The sequence below is a fragment of the Pteronotus mesoamericanus genome, unplaced genomic scaffold (assembly GCF_021234165.1).
Source record: "Pteronotus mesoamericanus isolate MK-2021 breed Mesoamerican mustached bat unplaced genomic scaffold, CSHL_Meso_final contig_20, whole genome shotgun sequence".
Classification (NCBI taxonomy): Eukaryota; Metazoa; Chordata; class Mammalia; order Chiroptera; family Mormoopidae; genus Pteronotus; species Pteronotus mesoamericanus.
Genome location: NW_026555085.1, coordinates 6,236,392 through 6,251,042, shown reverse-complemented (window position 1 = coordinate 6,251,042; position 14,651 = coordinate 6,236,392). Strand labels below are relative to the sequence as shown.

Genomic DNA, 14,651 nt, shown 5'->3' with positions numbered 1-14,651 from the left:
TGTGATGGCTGTCGGGGGAAAGCGGGGTCCTGTGGTTAAGTACATCCAGGAAGTCTGGATTAAACAACGTTGAACATTTATTTGCAGGACTTGTCAGAGCCTTTAACCTATTAATAAGCAGGGCGAGCCTCATGGTGCATCCCAGACTCGTGCTCCATGGCAGGCTATGCTGGCAGGGGAAAAAAATGGGAACAGAAGGAGTTGATGAGGTCAGAGAGAACGCAAGGGGCTTCGAAGGCCAGGACTCGAAGGCTGGACTTTTTCCCTGCGGCAAGTGAAGAGTCTCAGAAGGCAATTAACTGAGGGATTTAGACTCAGGGGACCTGGTACAGTTCAGTAACCCACAAGGTCAGGGCTGTGGCAGGACATAGCCAGCCCCTCCCACCATCTACCTTCACCAACAGCAGTGCCGCTCTGTGGGAGAGGGAACAAAATCCAGGCCAGGAGGGACGGAAGGCTGGGCAATGCTGGAATCCAAGTGTGGGCTACGAGCCTTTGGCACAGTGGTTAAGGCTGCTCCAGCTCCAGTCCTGCGTCCCCCACTTCCTCGCTGGGGGTCTCTGACCGAATCTCACAGGGAGGGGGCAGTGTTGCCTCAAGGGGTTTTTGGTTGCTTGTTTGTTTGTTTGAACAGACACTATTTGAGGCTTTTTTTAAGTCATTATTTTTAGACAGTTTTAGGTTTACGGAAAAGTTGTGCCCAAAATACATAAGGTTCCATATATTCCCTCCCTGTCCCCACAGTTCCCTATTATTACCATCGTGCATCATTGTGGTACATTTGCTACAATTGATGAGCTAGTATCAGTACATTATTATTAATTAACATCCGTAGTTTACATGATAGTTCACTCTTTGTGTTGTACGTTCTATGGATTGTGACAAATGCCTAACATCAGGTATCTAGCATTACAGGGTCATACAGAATAATTTCACCACCCAAAAAGGCAATTCGAGCCTCAGCTCTAACCTCTGTAAAATGAGGGTGTGAAGCTCATTTAAACCCCTTAGGCTCCCACTACAGGTTCCTAATTTAGGCCTCTTGACAAATAGAAACATACAGAAATCAGCTAAGTATTTCTCTACATACAGCGCGATATCTATCAGAATCACTAGGCTCGGGTTGAGAAAGAGGGTCCTCATTGAAACATTCTAGGGTCACACCCCAGGCCTGCCACATCAGAATCCCCAGGGCGAAGCCCAGGACGTGCATTTTAACCAGGACTCTGGTGCATGGGGAAGCTGGAGCCCACTGGGCCCAGGGCAAGAACTGCACAGGAATTTGACCAGTTTTTCACACCTAAGCAGAAGGATTTCAGCCATTGTCAAGTTAAAGCTTGGCAGAGATGGATCAGAACAGTTTTCTGGAAAGCCTGGAAAAAGCCTGTTTCTGCCTTCTGTAGCTCCCAGTCAACAAGCCTGCTGTTGTTTCATATCTTGATTGCTTATCACTCACCCAAAATAACCTGCGTGCCATGTCTCACCAGCTGCAGCTCCCTCTAAGACTTTCTTAATTTAGCAGCCAAACGCGTTTGGCTCCATGACGGAGCACTGGGCCGCCCTTGTGGCCATCTGGAGTGGGTTGAATAGTGTTCCCCAAAAAGTCATGCCCACCCAGAACCTCAGGAAGTCACCTTATTTGCAAATAGGGTCTTTGCGGATATAATGAGTAAGGACTGAAATGAGATCATACCGGATTCGGGTGGACCCTACATTTAATAGCTGGCGCTCTAGCAAAACAGAGTCAGACTCATAGATAGAGAGCAGGCTGACAGCTGGTGGCGGGGAGGTGAGGGGATGGAGGGATCAAAGAAAAAGGAAAAAGACTCACGGACGTGGACAACCGTGTGGTGACTGCGGAGGGGGAGGGGGGTGTACGGGATAAATGGTAATGGAAAAGAAAAAGGAAAGAAGGGTTTTAAGTATGTTCACATTGTTGTGCAACAAACAAATAAAATAAAATAGATAAAAAACAGCTGGTCTTCTTATAAGAAGGGAGGAATACAGACAAACACACAGGGGAGACGGCCCTGTAAAGACAGGCAGGAAGAAGGTGGACTGAAGCAGCCACAAGCCAAGGACACCAAAGATCCTAGGAGCCACAAGAAACTACAAAGAAGCAAGGAAGGGTCCTTCTGCAGACCCTTCAGAGGGAGCATGGCCTTCCAACTCCTTGATTTCAGACATCTAGCCTTGAGAATCATAAGAGTATAAATTTCTGTTGTTTTAAGCCATCCAGTTTGTGGTAATTGGTTATGGCAGCCCTAGCAGATTAATACATCACCATTGATGTAGACCCCAACCCCGCTCAGTCCACCCTTCTCAGCCCCACTAGAGCCAAGAAGGAAAGGAGCCCACACACAGCCGATTTTCCAGACAGGCATTTAATGTGGTCTGTTATGATCAGAGCTATTTTCTCCCAACCAGCATCTTTGAAACCTGCATCTACTAGGGCTATTTCCTTCACAAGGACAAGGGCCCTCAGTCCTGTGCTGGAAAGGTTGTAATCCAAGAAGGATTCAGTAGTGACAAATAAATATTGGTCCTAGGGGCAGTGTCTGGCAGGGGGTGCCACACGGCGGTCCCTGGGCTCAGCCAGGGGTCAGCTGGACAAGTCACTGCAGCTTCATGCCACTCCTGCGTCGTGAGTCCTTCCGGGCAATGGGGCTGAAGTTTACAATCTCCTTGTAGATGTGCTCTGAGGAAGGCAGGGTGACTCAAGGTGGGGCGGGGGTGCTGAGGGCAAGAAAGAACTGGTCCCCTGTCCCCACAGACACAGCATGGAATAGTAAGTCAGCTCGGGGAGGAAGAAATGCACGCGGGAGACCCCATTCGCTCAGAGGGAAGGCTGCGGCAGTCCCCAGGAGGGGGGAGGGGCCGGCAGAGCCAGGCGTGAAAACAAAGGCAGCGAAGGACCGAGAGGCTGCAGGCAGAGAGAGGAAGGAGTCCAAGCCCCAAGCCCTTACGTTTCCATTCGTCCACTGTAAGTTTCTCATGTTCTAAGGAATCGTCAAATTTCTGGGCCTCTGTCTCCTCCTCTGGGTCCCGGAAGGCTTCAAAGAAGGGGTGGGCAAGGGCCTGCGAGGCCGTCAGGCGCTTGTCCACGTCCAGCTCCAGCATCTTTTCCAGCAGGTCTGTGGCTGCAGCAAGAGCATGAACCTCACACCAGGCCTGGGAGAGCCAGGCCGCCCGCCGGAACAGAATGCAGAGGCCCAGGCCTGAGACTCACCCTGGGGGCTGGCGCGCGGGAAGAGCTGAGAAAAGTCCTTCTTGGGGCTCTGTGGCAGGGACTGGATGTAGGACTTGGCCTGGAAGACAGGACAGCATTGACTAATCCCCAACTGTCAGCCCTTTGGGGCTCAGGCCTTTGGCGTATAGAGCAGCGATTCCAGAAAAGCCCCAGCAGGGCTGAAGGCTCAGATCAGAGTCCAAAGTGGGATGAAGGCAAAAGCACCGGCCCGGCTGAGGGAGGCACAGGTGAGCTCTTCTTCCCAAAGCCTGCAGCCCGCCCACCCTGGTCAGCTAGGCCACTGCCACGTACCGCTTTGTCGTTCAGCTTCTGCACAAACTCTGCACCTGGCACCCCAGTCACTTTCAGGATCTGGGTCAGCTGGTCCAGGTCTTGGCAGCAAGTTAAGGCTCAGCCTCACTCTCTGCTGGAAGATCTGAAGCTGCCCTTCCCCCCAGCTCTCCATCACTCCCACCCAGGCTCTGTGGCAACCACGCAGGCTCCAGACGCCTAACTGCCTCCTGCTTCAGTCTCTGGAAGGCCTCCCCAGCCGGGCTAGGTTAAGGGTCTCTCCCACAAATGCTCCCAGACGTGACGCCGCTGGCCGTCATCCCACTTGGTCACATTCATCGGTTGCCTTGTCGTCTCCCCACCCTGACTTTGGCAGGGCAGACACCACCTCTTCATCAAAGCCTGCACTGCACACGTGGGCACTCAACTGGTGTGCGATGCGAAAATGTGAAGTATTTCCTCCATTGTGGTGGAATAACAGGTGGCCACTTTTCATCCTTTTGCTTATCTGCACTTTAAAATTATTATTTTTTATTTATTTTTTCAAATACATTCGTCTCTGCCTTCCCCCCACCACTTTCCCTTGCCCCCTCCCCTCCCCCTCTCTGTCCCTCACTCTAAAATTATTTTATAGTTAGTATCTCTTCCACATTAAGGCATAAAAGAGATTTAAATAAGAAAGTGCCTGTTGAAGGAATGAGTCCCGGGCGGGAGTTTGGCTTTTCCAGCAAAGGATACAATCTTTCCCCTTGAACAGGGTCTTCCCTGTCAGCATCTCGGCCATGATACAGCCTACAGACCAGATGTCCACTGCCAAGGGAGGGGAGAAAGTGTCACCAGGACTGCTGACCACAACCCAGAGGTCAGTCAACCCAGAGTAACCAAGATGGCCTTGGGAAGCTGCCAGAGAAGACCCCCCAATTCCAGGCCCTCACCAGGCAGCTGACCACTGACCAGTCTGGTTGTAGTGCATCCAGCTTAGGATCACCTCAGGGGCCCGGTACCAGCGGGTCACCACGTAGCCAGTCATCTCAGCGTCTGCATGCCGTGCCAGCCCAAAATCTAGGATCTGTGACTCGGGGAACACAGGGAAGGAGCTTGCTGAGAAGAGTCTCTTGGAGCAGCTTCAGGGGGCTTCTGTGGGAGAGGGGCCCACCCCAACCCACCTGACCCTGGCTGGGCCACTCACCTTTAGCTCACAGTCCTCATTCACAGCAAGGTTGCCAGGCTTCAGGTCCTAGATGAGAAGAGAGAGCAACCATCAGGCTGAGAGAGATGTGGGGGCTTGTCCCGGCTCAGCCACCACCTGGCATGAGACCTCACCAAATCCCTTCCCCTCTCTGGGTATCAGGCTCCTTGGGTGTAAAACGAATGTTGGAGGGTTGGACGAGATTTCCTGCAAGTCCAGCCAGCTCTAGAATGCTCCCGATTCTTGGAGCCTGAAACACCAGGGCATGCTTTGTTTGCAGCATTTCCCCCCCTGAGTTCCCCCAAACACAGCAATTCTTTGAGGCAGGCCTTCCTAGGCTAAGGCTGGGCCTGAAAAATCCATATCCCATGTCCCCAAGAACCATACCCTCCCTCCACCTTTCCTCCCCTGGCTGAGGAGAACCCCGCCAGGGTAGGAGGGAGTGTAGCAGGGAGAAAGCACTCACCCTGTGGATGACCCCGGCAGAGTGGATGTACTGTGTAGGGAAGAGAGAGGAGGGTGAGTCCTGTGCCCAGCTTCACATCAGGCTTTTCACGCTGGCTCCGAACCTCCTCCGCCCTCTCACAGTGCGCTCTCCCAGCCCCCGAAGCCCTGGCCTCCCTCACACCTCAGTGCTCAACCCCTCTACCACCCTCCAGGCCCCTGCCCACCTTGAGACCCTTGAGCATCTGATACACCAGGTACTGGATCTTGTCCTCACTGAACTCCATGCCCATGATCTTCTGCAGGTCCGTCTGCATGAAAGGCATCACCAGGTAGCTGCAAGGCACAGGGCTTCGTGTCCAGTCCTGAGTTCCCCACAGCCCAGGTCTGAGCTCAGAGGGGAGGCAAGGGGCTGGAGCAAAACAGGGGCCTCAGAAAGGACCTCTGTGGGTGAGCAGAGCCAGCCCAAACACAGCCAGCAGAGCCTCCTTGCTCTCAGCTCCCAGCTCCCAGCCTCGCCACAGCAGCCACTCAGCTGGCAGAGCTCAGGGCGAGCATTTCAGCTGGAGCGTGCTCAGGAAGGCCAAGTGGAGCTGTGTTCCCTCTGTTCGAAGGTGCTCTTTATTTGCCCTCCTCTATGTCCCACAGAAAGCCAGAGCTCTGAATTAGAAACATCTCTCAATATTTCCTTTTGCTTCTGCCCAAATCTCTCTCCCAGAGGGTGTGCCTGGCTGAAATGGCTCCAGGAACAACCAAAAATGTCTGCCCGTCCAAGAAGGAAACAATAAAACAATTTCCAGGAGGATGAAAGAAGGAAGAAGGAGGTGGCTAAGCCACTGCACCCTCTGAAGGGATTGCAAAACAGATCAAGGTCAGCACAATGTAACTGGTACTCAAGGTAATAACAGCAAAGTCCAGAACAAAAAAAAAATGATAAAGACTGAAAAAAATATTAAAGGCAAAACCCCCCAAAAAAACAAAAAACAAAACAACATGTGGTGGAGGCCATCTCCATGAGCCTGTGACTTTCTGAAGCCTTCTTCTGCCTGACCACACCCTCCCTCCAGCCGGGCCTTGCTCCCTGCGCAGTCCCCTCCCCACCTTTGTCTCCCATGCCTACGTGAACCCTGGCTCTTTCTACTTGGCCCACACACTTGCTGAAGTCTCACTGTGCTAGCACTACCTTCCCTTGATCTTGTTTCTTAAGTAGCTGCCCTTTCTCCCTCTTTCTTTCCCCACCAAACTTTTGGAAAGAGTGGTCCACACCTCTTGACCCCACTGCCTTAACTCCCAGGCTTCCAAAACCTGGTATCTGCTCTTGCCCTTCTACCAAAACAGCCCTGATCGAGGTCACCAATAATGGCCCAACACACCCCTGGCTCCCTCTCTTCCTATTTGACATTTTGCAAAGCCTGATATTCCCTGAAGATTCTCTGCCGATTCTCCTCTGCCACTGATCAGATGCTCTCAGCTCTTCATCTGCTCATCCTTTCAGACCCTCTCTTGAATGTCGGTATTGTCATCAACAGCATGGTGTCATGCTCCGCACTGGCCTGTTCCTGGGCTTCGGCTGTCATCCATGGGTCATCATTCCAACCCAAATCCACATTCCCAGCTCAGACCTTCCTCTCCTGAGCTCCAGATTTATTTGTCACTTCGGAATAAACACTTGAATGTTCACAGACTCTTCAAAAGTGAAGTTTCCAAAATGAGGTTCATTATTTTTCTCCCAAGATTTGTTCTTCCTCCACCTTGTATTCCCAGCGGGGACCTGGCACCTTGGCCTATGCCATCACCTCTCCCAGCCACTGCATCCCAAGGGACTCCGGTCTGCTCTTGGCATCGCACCACCTCTGCTCTGTTTAGATCAAGGACTTGGTCTTGAACACTACCCACCAGGTTCCTGCCTCCTAAAGCAGCTCCCTCTTCTTTTCTCACTGCCACCAGAGTACATCCCCCAAATCCAATCTGACCACATCATCTCCCTGCTCAAAACCTCCATGAACTTTAAGCTGTCTATGGGATCAAGTCCTGACTCTTAGCTTGACCAAACCAGCCACACTGAACTTCTCGATATTGTCAAACAGTCCGGCCTCTTCCATGCACAATGGCCTCTGCCCCTGCAGTTCCTCCTACCTTGGATGCCCTCAGCCCCTTCTACCCAAAGCAAACTCATCCTTCAGGATTGAGTTCAAATGTTGCCTCCTCTGTGGAACCCTCCACCCCGAGGCAGCATGCAGTCCTCTGCACTCTACCCACACCTTACAGCACTGACCATACGACTCAGCATTTATTTAGAAACCGCATTCTCACCCTATCCAGGCCCCTACCCTGCCAGAGGGGCTGGTCACATTAAATTCCAAATGCTAAGCACAGCATTATAGGAAAAACTCCATTCAAAACATACCTCAACATGATGGATGCCATATATGACAAACCCACAATTAATTTCATAATCGATAATGAAAATCTCAAAGTGTTTTCTTTAAGATCAGAAAAAAGACAAGGAGGTCCAGTTTCACCACTTTTATTCAACATAGCACTGGAGGACCTAGCCACAGCAATCAGACAAGAAAAAGAAATAAAGAGCATCCAAATTGGACAGGAAAAAGTAAAACTGTCTTTATTTGCAGAAGACATAATACTATATAGAGAGAACCCTAAAGATGCCACAAAAAAACTACTAGAATTGATAAATAAGTTCAGTAAAGCAGCAGAATACAAAATTAATATTCAGAAATCGGCTGCATTTTTATATACAAACTATCAGAAAGAAGAACTAAGAAAACAATCCCATTTACAATTGCATACAAAATACCTAGAAATAAATTTAACCAAGGAGGTAAAAAACCTGTACTTGGAAAATCCTAAGACAGCAAAGAAAGAAATTGAAGCAGATACACATACATGGAAGCACGCAGTGTGCTCATGGATAGGAATAATTAACATTGTTAAAATGCCCATACTATGCAAAATAATCTACAGATTCAGTGCAGTGGCATTTTTCACAGAACCAGAATAAGTGATCCTAAAATTCATATGGAACCATGAAAGATCCCAAATAGCCTAAGCAATCTTGAGAATGTGGAATGAAGTTGGAGGTATTATGCTACCTGATATCAAGCTATACTATAAGACTACTGTAATCAAAACATCATGGTACTGGCATAAAAACAAACACATAGATCAATGGAACAGAATAAGGAGCCCAGAAATAAATGAACAGCTATATAGTCAATTAATCTATGACAAAAAAGGCAAGAACATACAATGGGGTAAAGACAGTTTAGTCAAAAAACAGTGTTAGAAAAACAGGAGAGATATATATAAAAAAAAAATGAAACTAGACCACATTCTTATACCATATACAAGAATAAACTCAAAATAATTAAAAACTTAAATGTAAGATCTGAAATCATAAAACTTTTAGAACATAAGGAAGCATAAGAACAACCAATCAGAACAACAAGAAAAAAAAGAATCCAGAGAAACAAGGATAATGTAAGCAGCCCCCGGAACAACTTCAAGTATTCCAACATTTGCATCATAGGGGTGTCAGAAGAAAAGAAAGAGCAAGAAATTGGGTTAAAAAAAAAGATAAAATGTTACTGCCCCTAAAATGAACCCCTTTAGCTGAAAGGATCTCTCCAGAGAGAATCACACCTCGACAACCCAAAGGCACAGGGGCTGCCAGGGCAGGAAGTCCTCTACCCAGAAGAGAGAGTCTGAACCCCCCACCACCCCTAACTTGCTCCCCATTGGTGAGTAAAGACTGTAATACCCTGGAACCCAGTGCAGCCAGACTCACAAGTCATGGAAGCTGCGCAGGGAGGAGGCTGGAGTGAAGACGTCCAGAAGCCCGATGACCTGGGGAGAAGGTTGCTGGTAAGGACTGGGTAGCCTCTGAGCCCTCTCCCTGCCTCCCCTGGGGCCCAGCCATGCACAGGACCACCCACCCTTTCCCAATACACCATCTCCAGCAGGAGGCAGGTTCCCAGCCTTCTTGGAATCAGTTAAGGGGCAGAGGCAGAAGAGGAATCCCCCTAGTTGGGAGAGAGCCTGTGGTGCACAGTTGTGGAGAGTCAGGCTGGGGAGGAGGGGAAGCAGACATTCTTGTGCTCACGGCCCCAAGTCTGGTGTTCAGGGCAAGCAGCACAAACCCACTCTCAGCTCAGGCAGGGAGCCGTGAATGGTGAAGGGAATCAAGGAAGGAACAGGGAGGGGGCCTTCCAGCCAGCAGGCTTCCAGCCTTTGATCTTGGGTCTCCTGCCACATCGATTCTTGCCTGCCAAAGGGCTGGTTCAGGGCCAGGGACAAGATCACTCCTGGCTGGAGGCCACAAGGAGAGTTGTTGAAGAGGAATGGGCTTAAAATGAGCACAGCTGCCGGGCTCAATGCTGGTTCAATAGTTTTCTAGCTGTTTCTATCATGTAGGACAGTTTAATGGTTATGCACTGAGACCAGGAGCCAGGCTGCCTAAATTCAAATCCCAGCTCTGCCATTGACTACCCATACAATCTGTGGGTCTTTTGTGCCTCAGTTTCCCCATCTGTATATGGGAGTAACAGTACTTCGAGGATTAGAAAAGTTGGGTTATGCAAAGCTCTTTGAATGGGGTCTGGTACATAATAAGTGCTCAATACTGTATGTAACCATTATTATTGTTATTATCAGGGTCACATGTCCAAACAATAGTAACCTGGATTCTGGGCACCAGCTCTTAGATCAAGAACATGTTACAAAGTTCCTCTATGCCCATTTCCTAATAACAGTGAGAGAGTAAGTTTGTACCTCACAAAGTTCACTCTGAGCCACTGCCAAACATACACTTTACACTCGTCCTGGGAAGTAGGGAGGGCAGGTCCTGTACCCCTTCAGGTAATAATGAAGCGAGGAACTAGGGTCAGAGGAGCAGGGAGGAGGCTGTCCTACTTCTGGTCCTGTCCTAAGCTCTCTGTACCCTCTCCAGCCCTCTCCCACACACAGGAGGGCTCCCCCCTTCTCCAACAGCCCCAGGCTCAGCCTACATTCTCATGCTGCATGTGTTTCAGCAGCAGCAGCTCTCGATAGGCCCGCTTGGCAAAGATCTCAGACTGGAAGGGCCGGCTTAGCTTCTTGATGGCCACCTTCTCCCCTGACCGCTTGTCGATGGCAGAGCTGTAGGGCACAGGCAGGTCAGCAGGCAGCACTTTTCCTCCCTGGGCAGTGTCTCTCGGGATCCTGGTGGTATCTCCCAGGCCATCCTCACCCCAATCCCTCTTGGCCTGCAGGCTAGGCTGGGAGAATCTGATGCCCAGGCCTGGAATGTGAGGGAGCTGATGAAGCACAGTGAGGCCGGGGGCTGGGGACGGGAGCAGACCGTCACTGAGAGAGGTCGATGCACCAGGGTCAGACACAGTTAACACCAACGGTATCCGGCGCCAAAGGGAGTCTCACACTACGCAGCATGGCAAGTACTTCTCCCTTTTTGGGTCTCGTTGTGCCCATTTATAATAATGGAGATAGGCCCAGAATAACTTTGGGGTCCCTTATAAGGTTCAAGTCCTGGGGACCCAGACCCAGTCTTAATTCAACCCACAGAGACCCCACAAAGCCAGGGAAAGAGGGAGATGGCGCCTGGGGGGGTCCCAGGCCAGCCTCTGCCACAGTCAGAGGCTTATCGTTCACACTCTACTTCGCCTCCCACCTTCCCCGATTCGGTCCAGAAAAAGCCCCCGGAGGGCCTTCCAAGCCCGCAGGGCGCTGGGCCTTGCAGTCCCCTGTGGAGGTGGTGGGCGCGCGACCCTGGGGGCCCAGCAGAAGAGGGGACACCCCAGGCGGGCCCGGGAGAGCTGAAGAGGTGCATTAGCCCGGCCCGGACCTTCGGGTGTCTCCACCTCAGTCCCGTGACCTGGGCGGCCGCAGTCTCTCCCCGCGCCCCCCGCCCCGATGCACCGGGAGCCCATCGCCCCCGCTCCCCGGGTCTCAGCGGGCGCACAGGCCCGGGGATCTCACCACACGGAGCCATAAGCCCCGCTGCCGACGTGTGTTGGGGACAGGTAGGTCTTGGGCAGCTCCCAGGCGGTCTTGTTTACGTCCTGCTTGTAGAAGCCCTTCTTCCGCGTGAGGCTCATCCCGCGCATCCAATCTCCGCTGCCCCAGAGACGCGGCTGCGTTCGCGGCCCTCGGGGCTCCCAGCTCGGAGGTCCTGGCCGCGCCCGCACCGCGCAGCCCGCTCCGCCCTCCGCGCGGGGGCGGGGCCGGCCGGCGGCGCGTCCCTCCTGCCGGCTGGCCCAGGTGCGCCGTCCCGCCCGCCCGGGCCTGCAGCAACAGCCGACGCCGCGAGCCCGGGGTTTCCGCCAGAACAGCCGCCGAGCCAGAGCGGCAGGTGAGCTGACCCGCGTGAAGGGGAGCTTCCTGGCCGGGTGCTGGCGCGGGATAGGGGCTCCATAGACCGCGGGGTCCCGCGGGGAGGGCCGCGGGAGGAAAGACAGGGTCTCCCATCTGGCTGCAGCCCGGGACTCTGCAGGAAGATCTCCCGAAGATATCGAAGACAATTTCGGAAAAACCCCCACAGCCTTTGGATAATGGGAAGTTTCAAACACGTACAAAAATAGACAAAATCGCCCCGTGCTTCTCACACTTGACTGTGAACACGAATCCCCTGGGAATTTCGTTTTATTCGAACTCCGCTTCGGCTTCAGTCTGTCTCTCGTAGAGCCAAGATACTTCATTTCTAACCAGCTCTCAAGTTCAGAGGGTCTCTGGACCACACTTTGATGGTAAGGTTCTAGTGAACCTCCATGCCCCAGTCCCTCAGCTTCAACAATGACATCAACTCTTAGTCACTTTTATTCCATCTACATCCCTCCTCTCCCCATTATTTTGAAGCAAAACCAGGTATCATATCATTTCTTCCATAAATATATCTTGTATCTCTAAAAGGTAAGGATTATTTTTAAAACATACCACAATATCATTTTTATACCTAAAATTAATAACAGTAATTCTATAATAATCAACTATCCAATCCAGGTTTAAATTTTCAGTTTTAAACACAGTTTTGATAGCTTCCTAATGGCCTAGAGAGGAGTAGCAGACCAGGGCCTTCTGCCACCTGTGTGTGGTGGCTTGTGCAGCCTGAAGAAAATGCTGTGCTCAAATTAAGTCACAGAGGCCTCCCGGAAACAGAGTAGGGGTCAGAGAATGGCCACAAGAGGTCCAGATGCTCAACCTGACTTGTGCAACCCCTCACTGGCCTGGGCATGGGGTTGTAGAAGGTGTGGGGACCGCTTGCTTCACTTTGTCAAACAGAGAGAAGGTGCCTTGAAGAAGGAAAGGAACCTGCCCATGGCCTTTAAGAAGCTGGCAGCCTCCCTAAGGTGTCTGCGGGCCTCATACCTGGTGCCACAGCCCCTCCCACAGAGTCCTGCAGCATCAGACACAGTCTTGAAGACCACTTGTGGGGGAGGGGCACCGGGAACCCACAGAAATACCCAACAGGCATTGCAGGAAGGGATTCAGTCTTATTCACGTCTGGCACACAGTAGGATATAAAAAATGTGTGGAGAATGAATGGAAGAGTCAGCCAATTACAAGTGAAAAAACATTTATTTAATGAACACTAGTGTTTGCCACTTGCCAGTCATTATTCTAAGAGTTGTACAAACACAACTCCCTTAATCCTGGTGAGAGGTCTATGAGTCAGTATGATTATTATTCTCATTTTGGAACCTGAAGTATAGAGAGGTCAAGTAACTTGCTGAAGGTCACACAGCTGGTAAGGGGCAGAGCAGGGTCGAAGAAGCAGGGTCGAAGCCCACATCAGCACTTTAGAGTCCAGACTCTCAGCCCTGAGGTATGTGGTGTCTTTAGGTTGAGAGGCATTGCTCCTCAAAGGAAATGGCCCATGTTTGAAGTCATCTGCTTCGCCCACAACATGAGGACATGTCTACTGCTCAAACCATGCACATCTCCCTCAGTATCTGACATTTTCCCTACCCTCCTCCGTGCCCCACCCCTGACTCTGGCCCCAAGACCCCATGGGAGGAAAAGGAAAGGGGCTAGGTGCCTGGGAGGCCTAGGGGAGTTTCGGACCTTTGGGTCCTATTTCTGAAGTTGGAACAGAGTCCTGGAAGCCAGAGTTCAGGACTGGGCACAGACAAGAGACAACTATCCAGGAGACCTAGGTTTCCTTCTGGGTTGAGGACACAGTTCTCCAGAGTAGGGATGGGGCTTGAGCCTCTCCGTTGTCTTGAAAACCGGAATGCGGCGGAAGTGATTCCAGGAAGGTGAGGAACACCAGGGAAGTGTTTATTGCCCAAGTGGGTGCAGTCCTGCAAGGGCACAGCTGACCACTCAGGCTGTGGCTCCTGACTCCTCTTAGGCAATGGTCAGGAAGTGACTCAGGCCTCAGGCTCTGCTGACACCGACCCCCCTCCTCGGGCTCTGGTGGACCTGTGTTTACTCAGCAGCCTGGCAGCCTTGGAGAGAAGGATCCAGTCGAGTCACAAATAGGCCAGGAAGAGGGGAAGGTCACTGAGGATGACCTGAGTGTTCCCCTCCCGCAGCCCCTGGGGTTCTTTCCTCTTTGCGCTCTGGCCTCCCTGCTCTGCCCCTCCCAGACACTGGGCCAATGTCGTTTTGGTTTCTGCCCTATTAATACAGGAAACCAGCTTTGGAATGAGACCTGAATTTCCGTCCCAACTCTGTACTACCAGCTGTGTGCCCTGGGCAAAGTTCCTTGCCCTTTCTGAGTTTCAGTGTGCCCTTTGTAAAATAGAAAAGATATTAAAGCGTGACAAGTATATTTAAAGAGTCCTCGGGATATATAATCCTAAGTGCAGTATGACAGCAACCCAGTGAGGTATGGACCATCAATGCCTCCAGTCAAAGGTCACCAGAAACACACCTGTGGGTGAACAAGCTGGGTTTATGACTCATTGCAGCAACAGGGACCTACCTGCACCACAAGAATCGTGGCGCATCGCGATAAGGAGTTGTTAGAAAGGAATTGCTATAGGGTTTGGGCAGGTGTCAGGTCACTGGTGGAGGGTTTAAGGAAGAAGGGCTTTGTTCTGGATTAGATGCTGTTAGGAAAAGGAGGTGATTCCCTAATAGGTATTTTAATACGTCCTACCTAGCAGGAGGGACAACTAAAATGGAGAGAAGAAGCAGGCTTCACTCAGATTAGCTAGATCGGGGATATTTGGTCATTTTTGTGGTTTAGATAATATTCATGTTTTGTCTGTGTTCAGACGTGATTAGGACTGGCCTTGTTTTCATTTTGACTCATCATGGTCACAGATGGCCTCGTCTGTGTTCAACAGGAGCAAAACCAGGCAGAGCTGTGCCGGGCCAGCTCCACGCCACACCAAAGCCTGCTGTGCAATTTGCCTAAAGTCACACATAACCAAGAAGGTGGGGACATGGTCTTCAAACCTGCTCCAGAGTCTGCACATTTAACCACCAGCTAGACTGTCTGGCATCCAGCAAGTGTCTGAGAAGGGGCTGTTACTG

At 51.2% G+C, this 14,651-nt stretch overlaps 1 protein-coding gene across 1 annotated transcript; it reads right to left on the bottom strand.

Annotated features, from left to right (window-relative positions):
- Positions 1-2,373: 2,373 nt before the first annotated feature.
- MAPK13 (mitogen-activated protein kinase 13) lies at positions 2,374-11,328 on the bottom strand. The gene is made up of 12 exons (XM_054569278.1): positions 11,148-11,328; positions 10,181-10,310; positions 8,962-9,020; positions 5,381-5,489; positions 5,176-5,205; positions 4,710-4,757; positions 4,475-4,589; positions 4,259-4,330; positions 3,542-3,621; positions 3,230-3,308; positions 2,967-3,140; positions 2,374-2,698 (listed from the first exon to the last, which is right to left on the bottom strand). The coding sequence occupies exons 1-12, from the start codon at positions 11,273-11,275 to the stop codon at positions 2,616-2,618; spliced, it is 1,107 nt and encodes a 368-aa protein (XP_054425253.1). The 5' UTR covers positions 11,276-11,328; the 3' UTR covers positions 2,374-2,615.
- Positions 11,329-14,651: the final 3,323 nt, after the last annotated feature.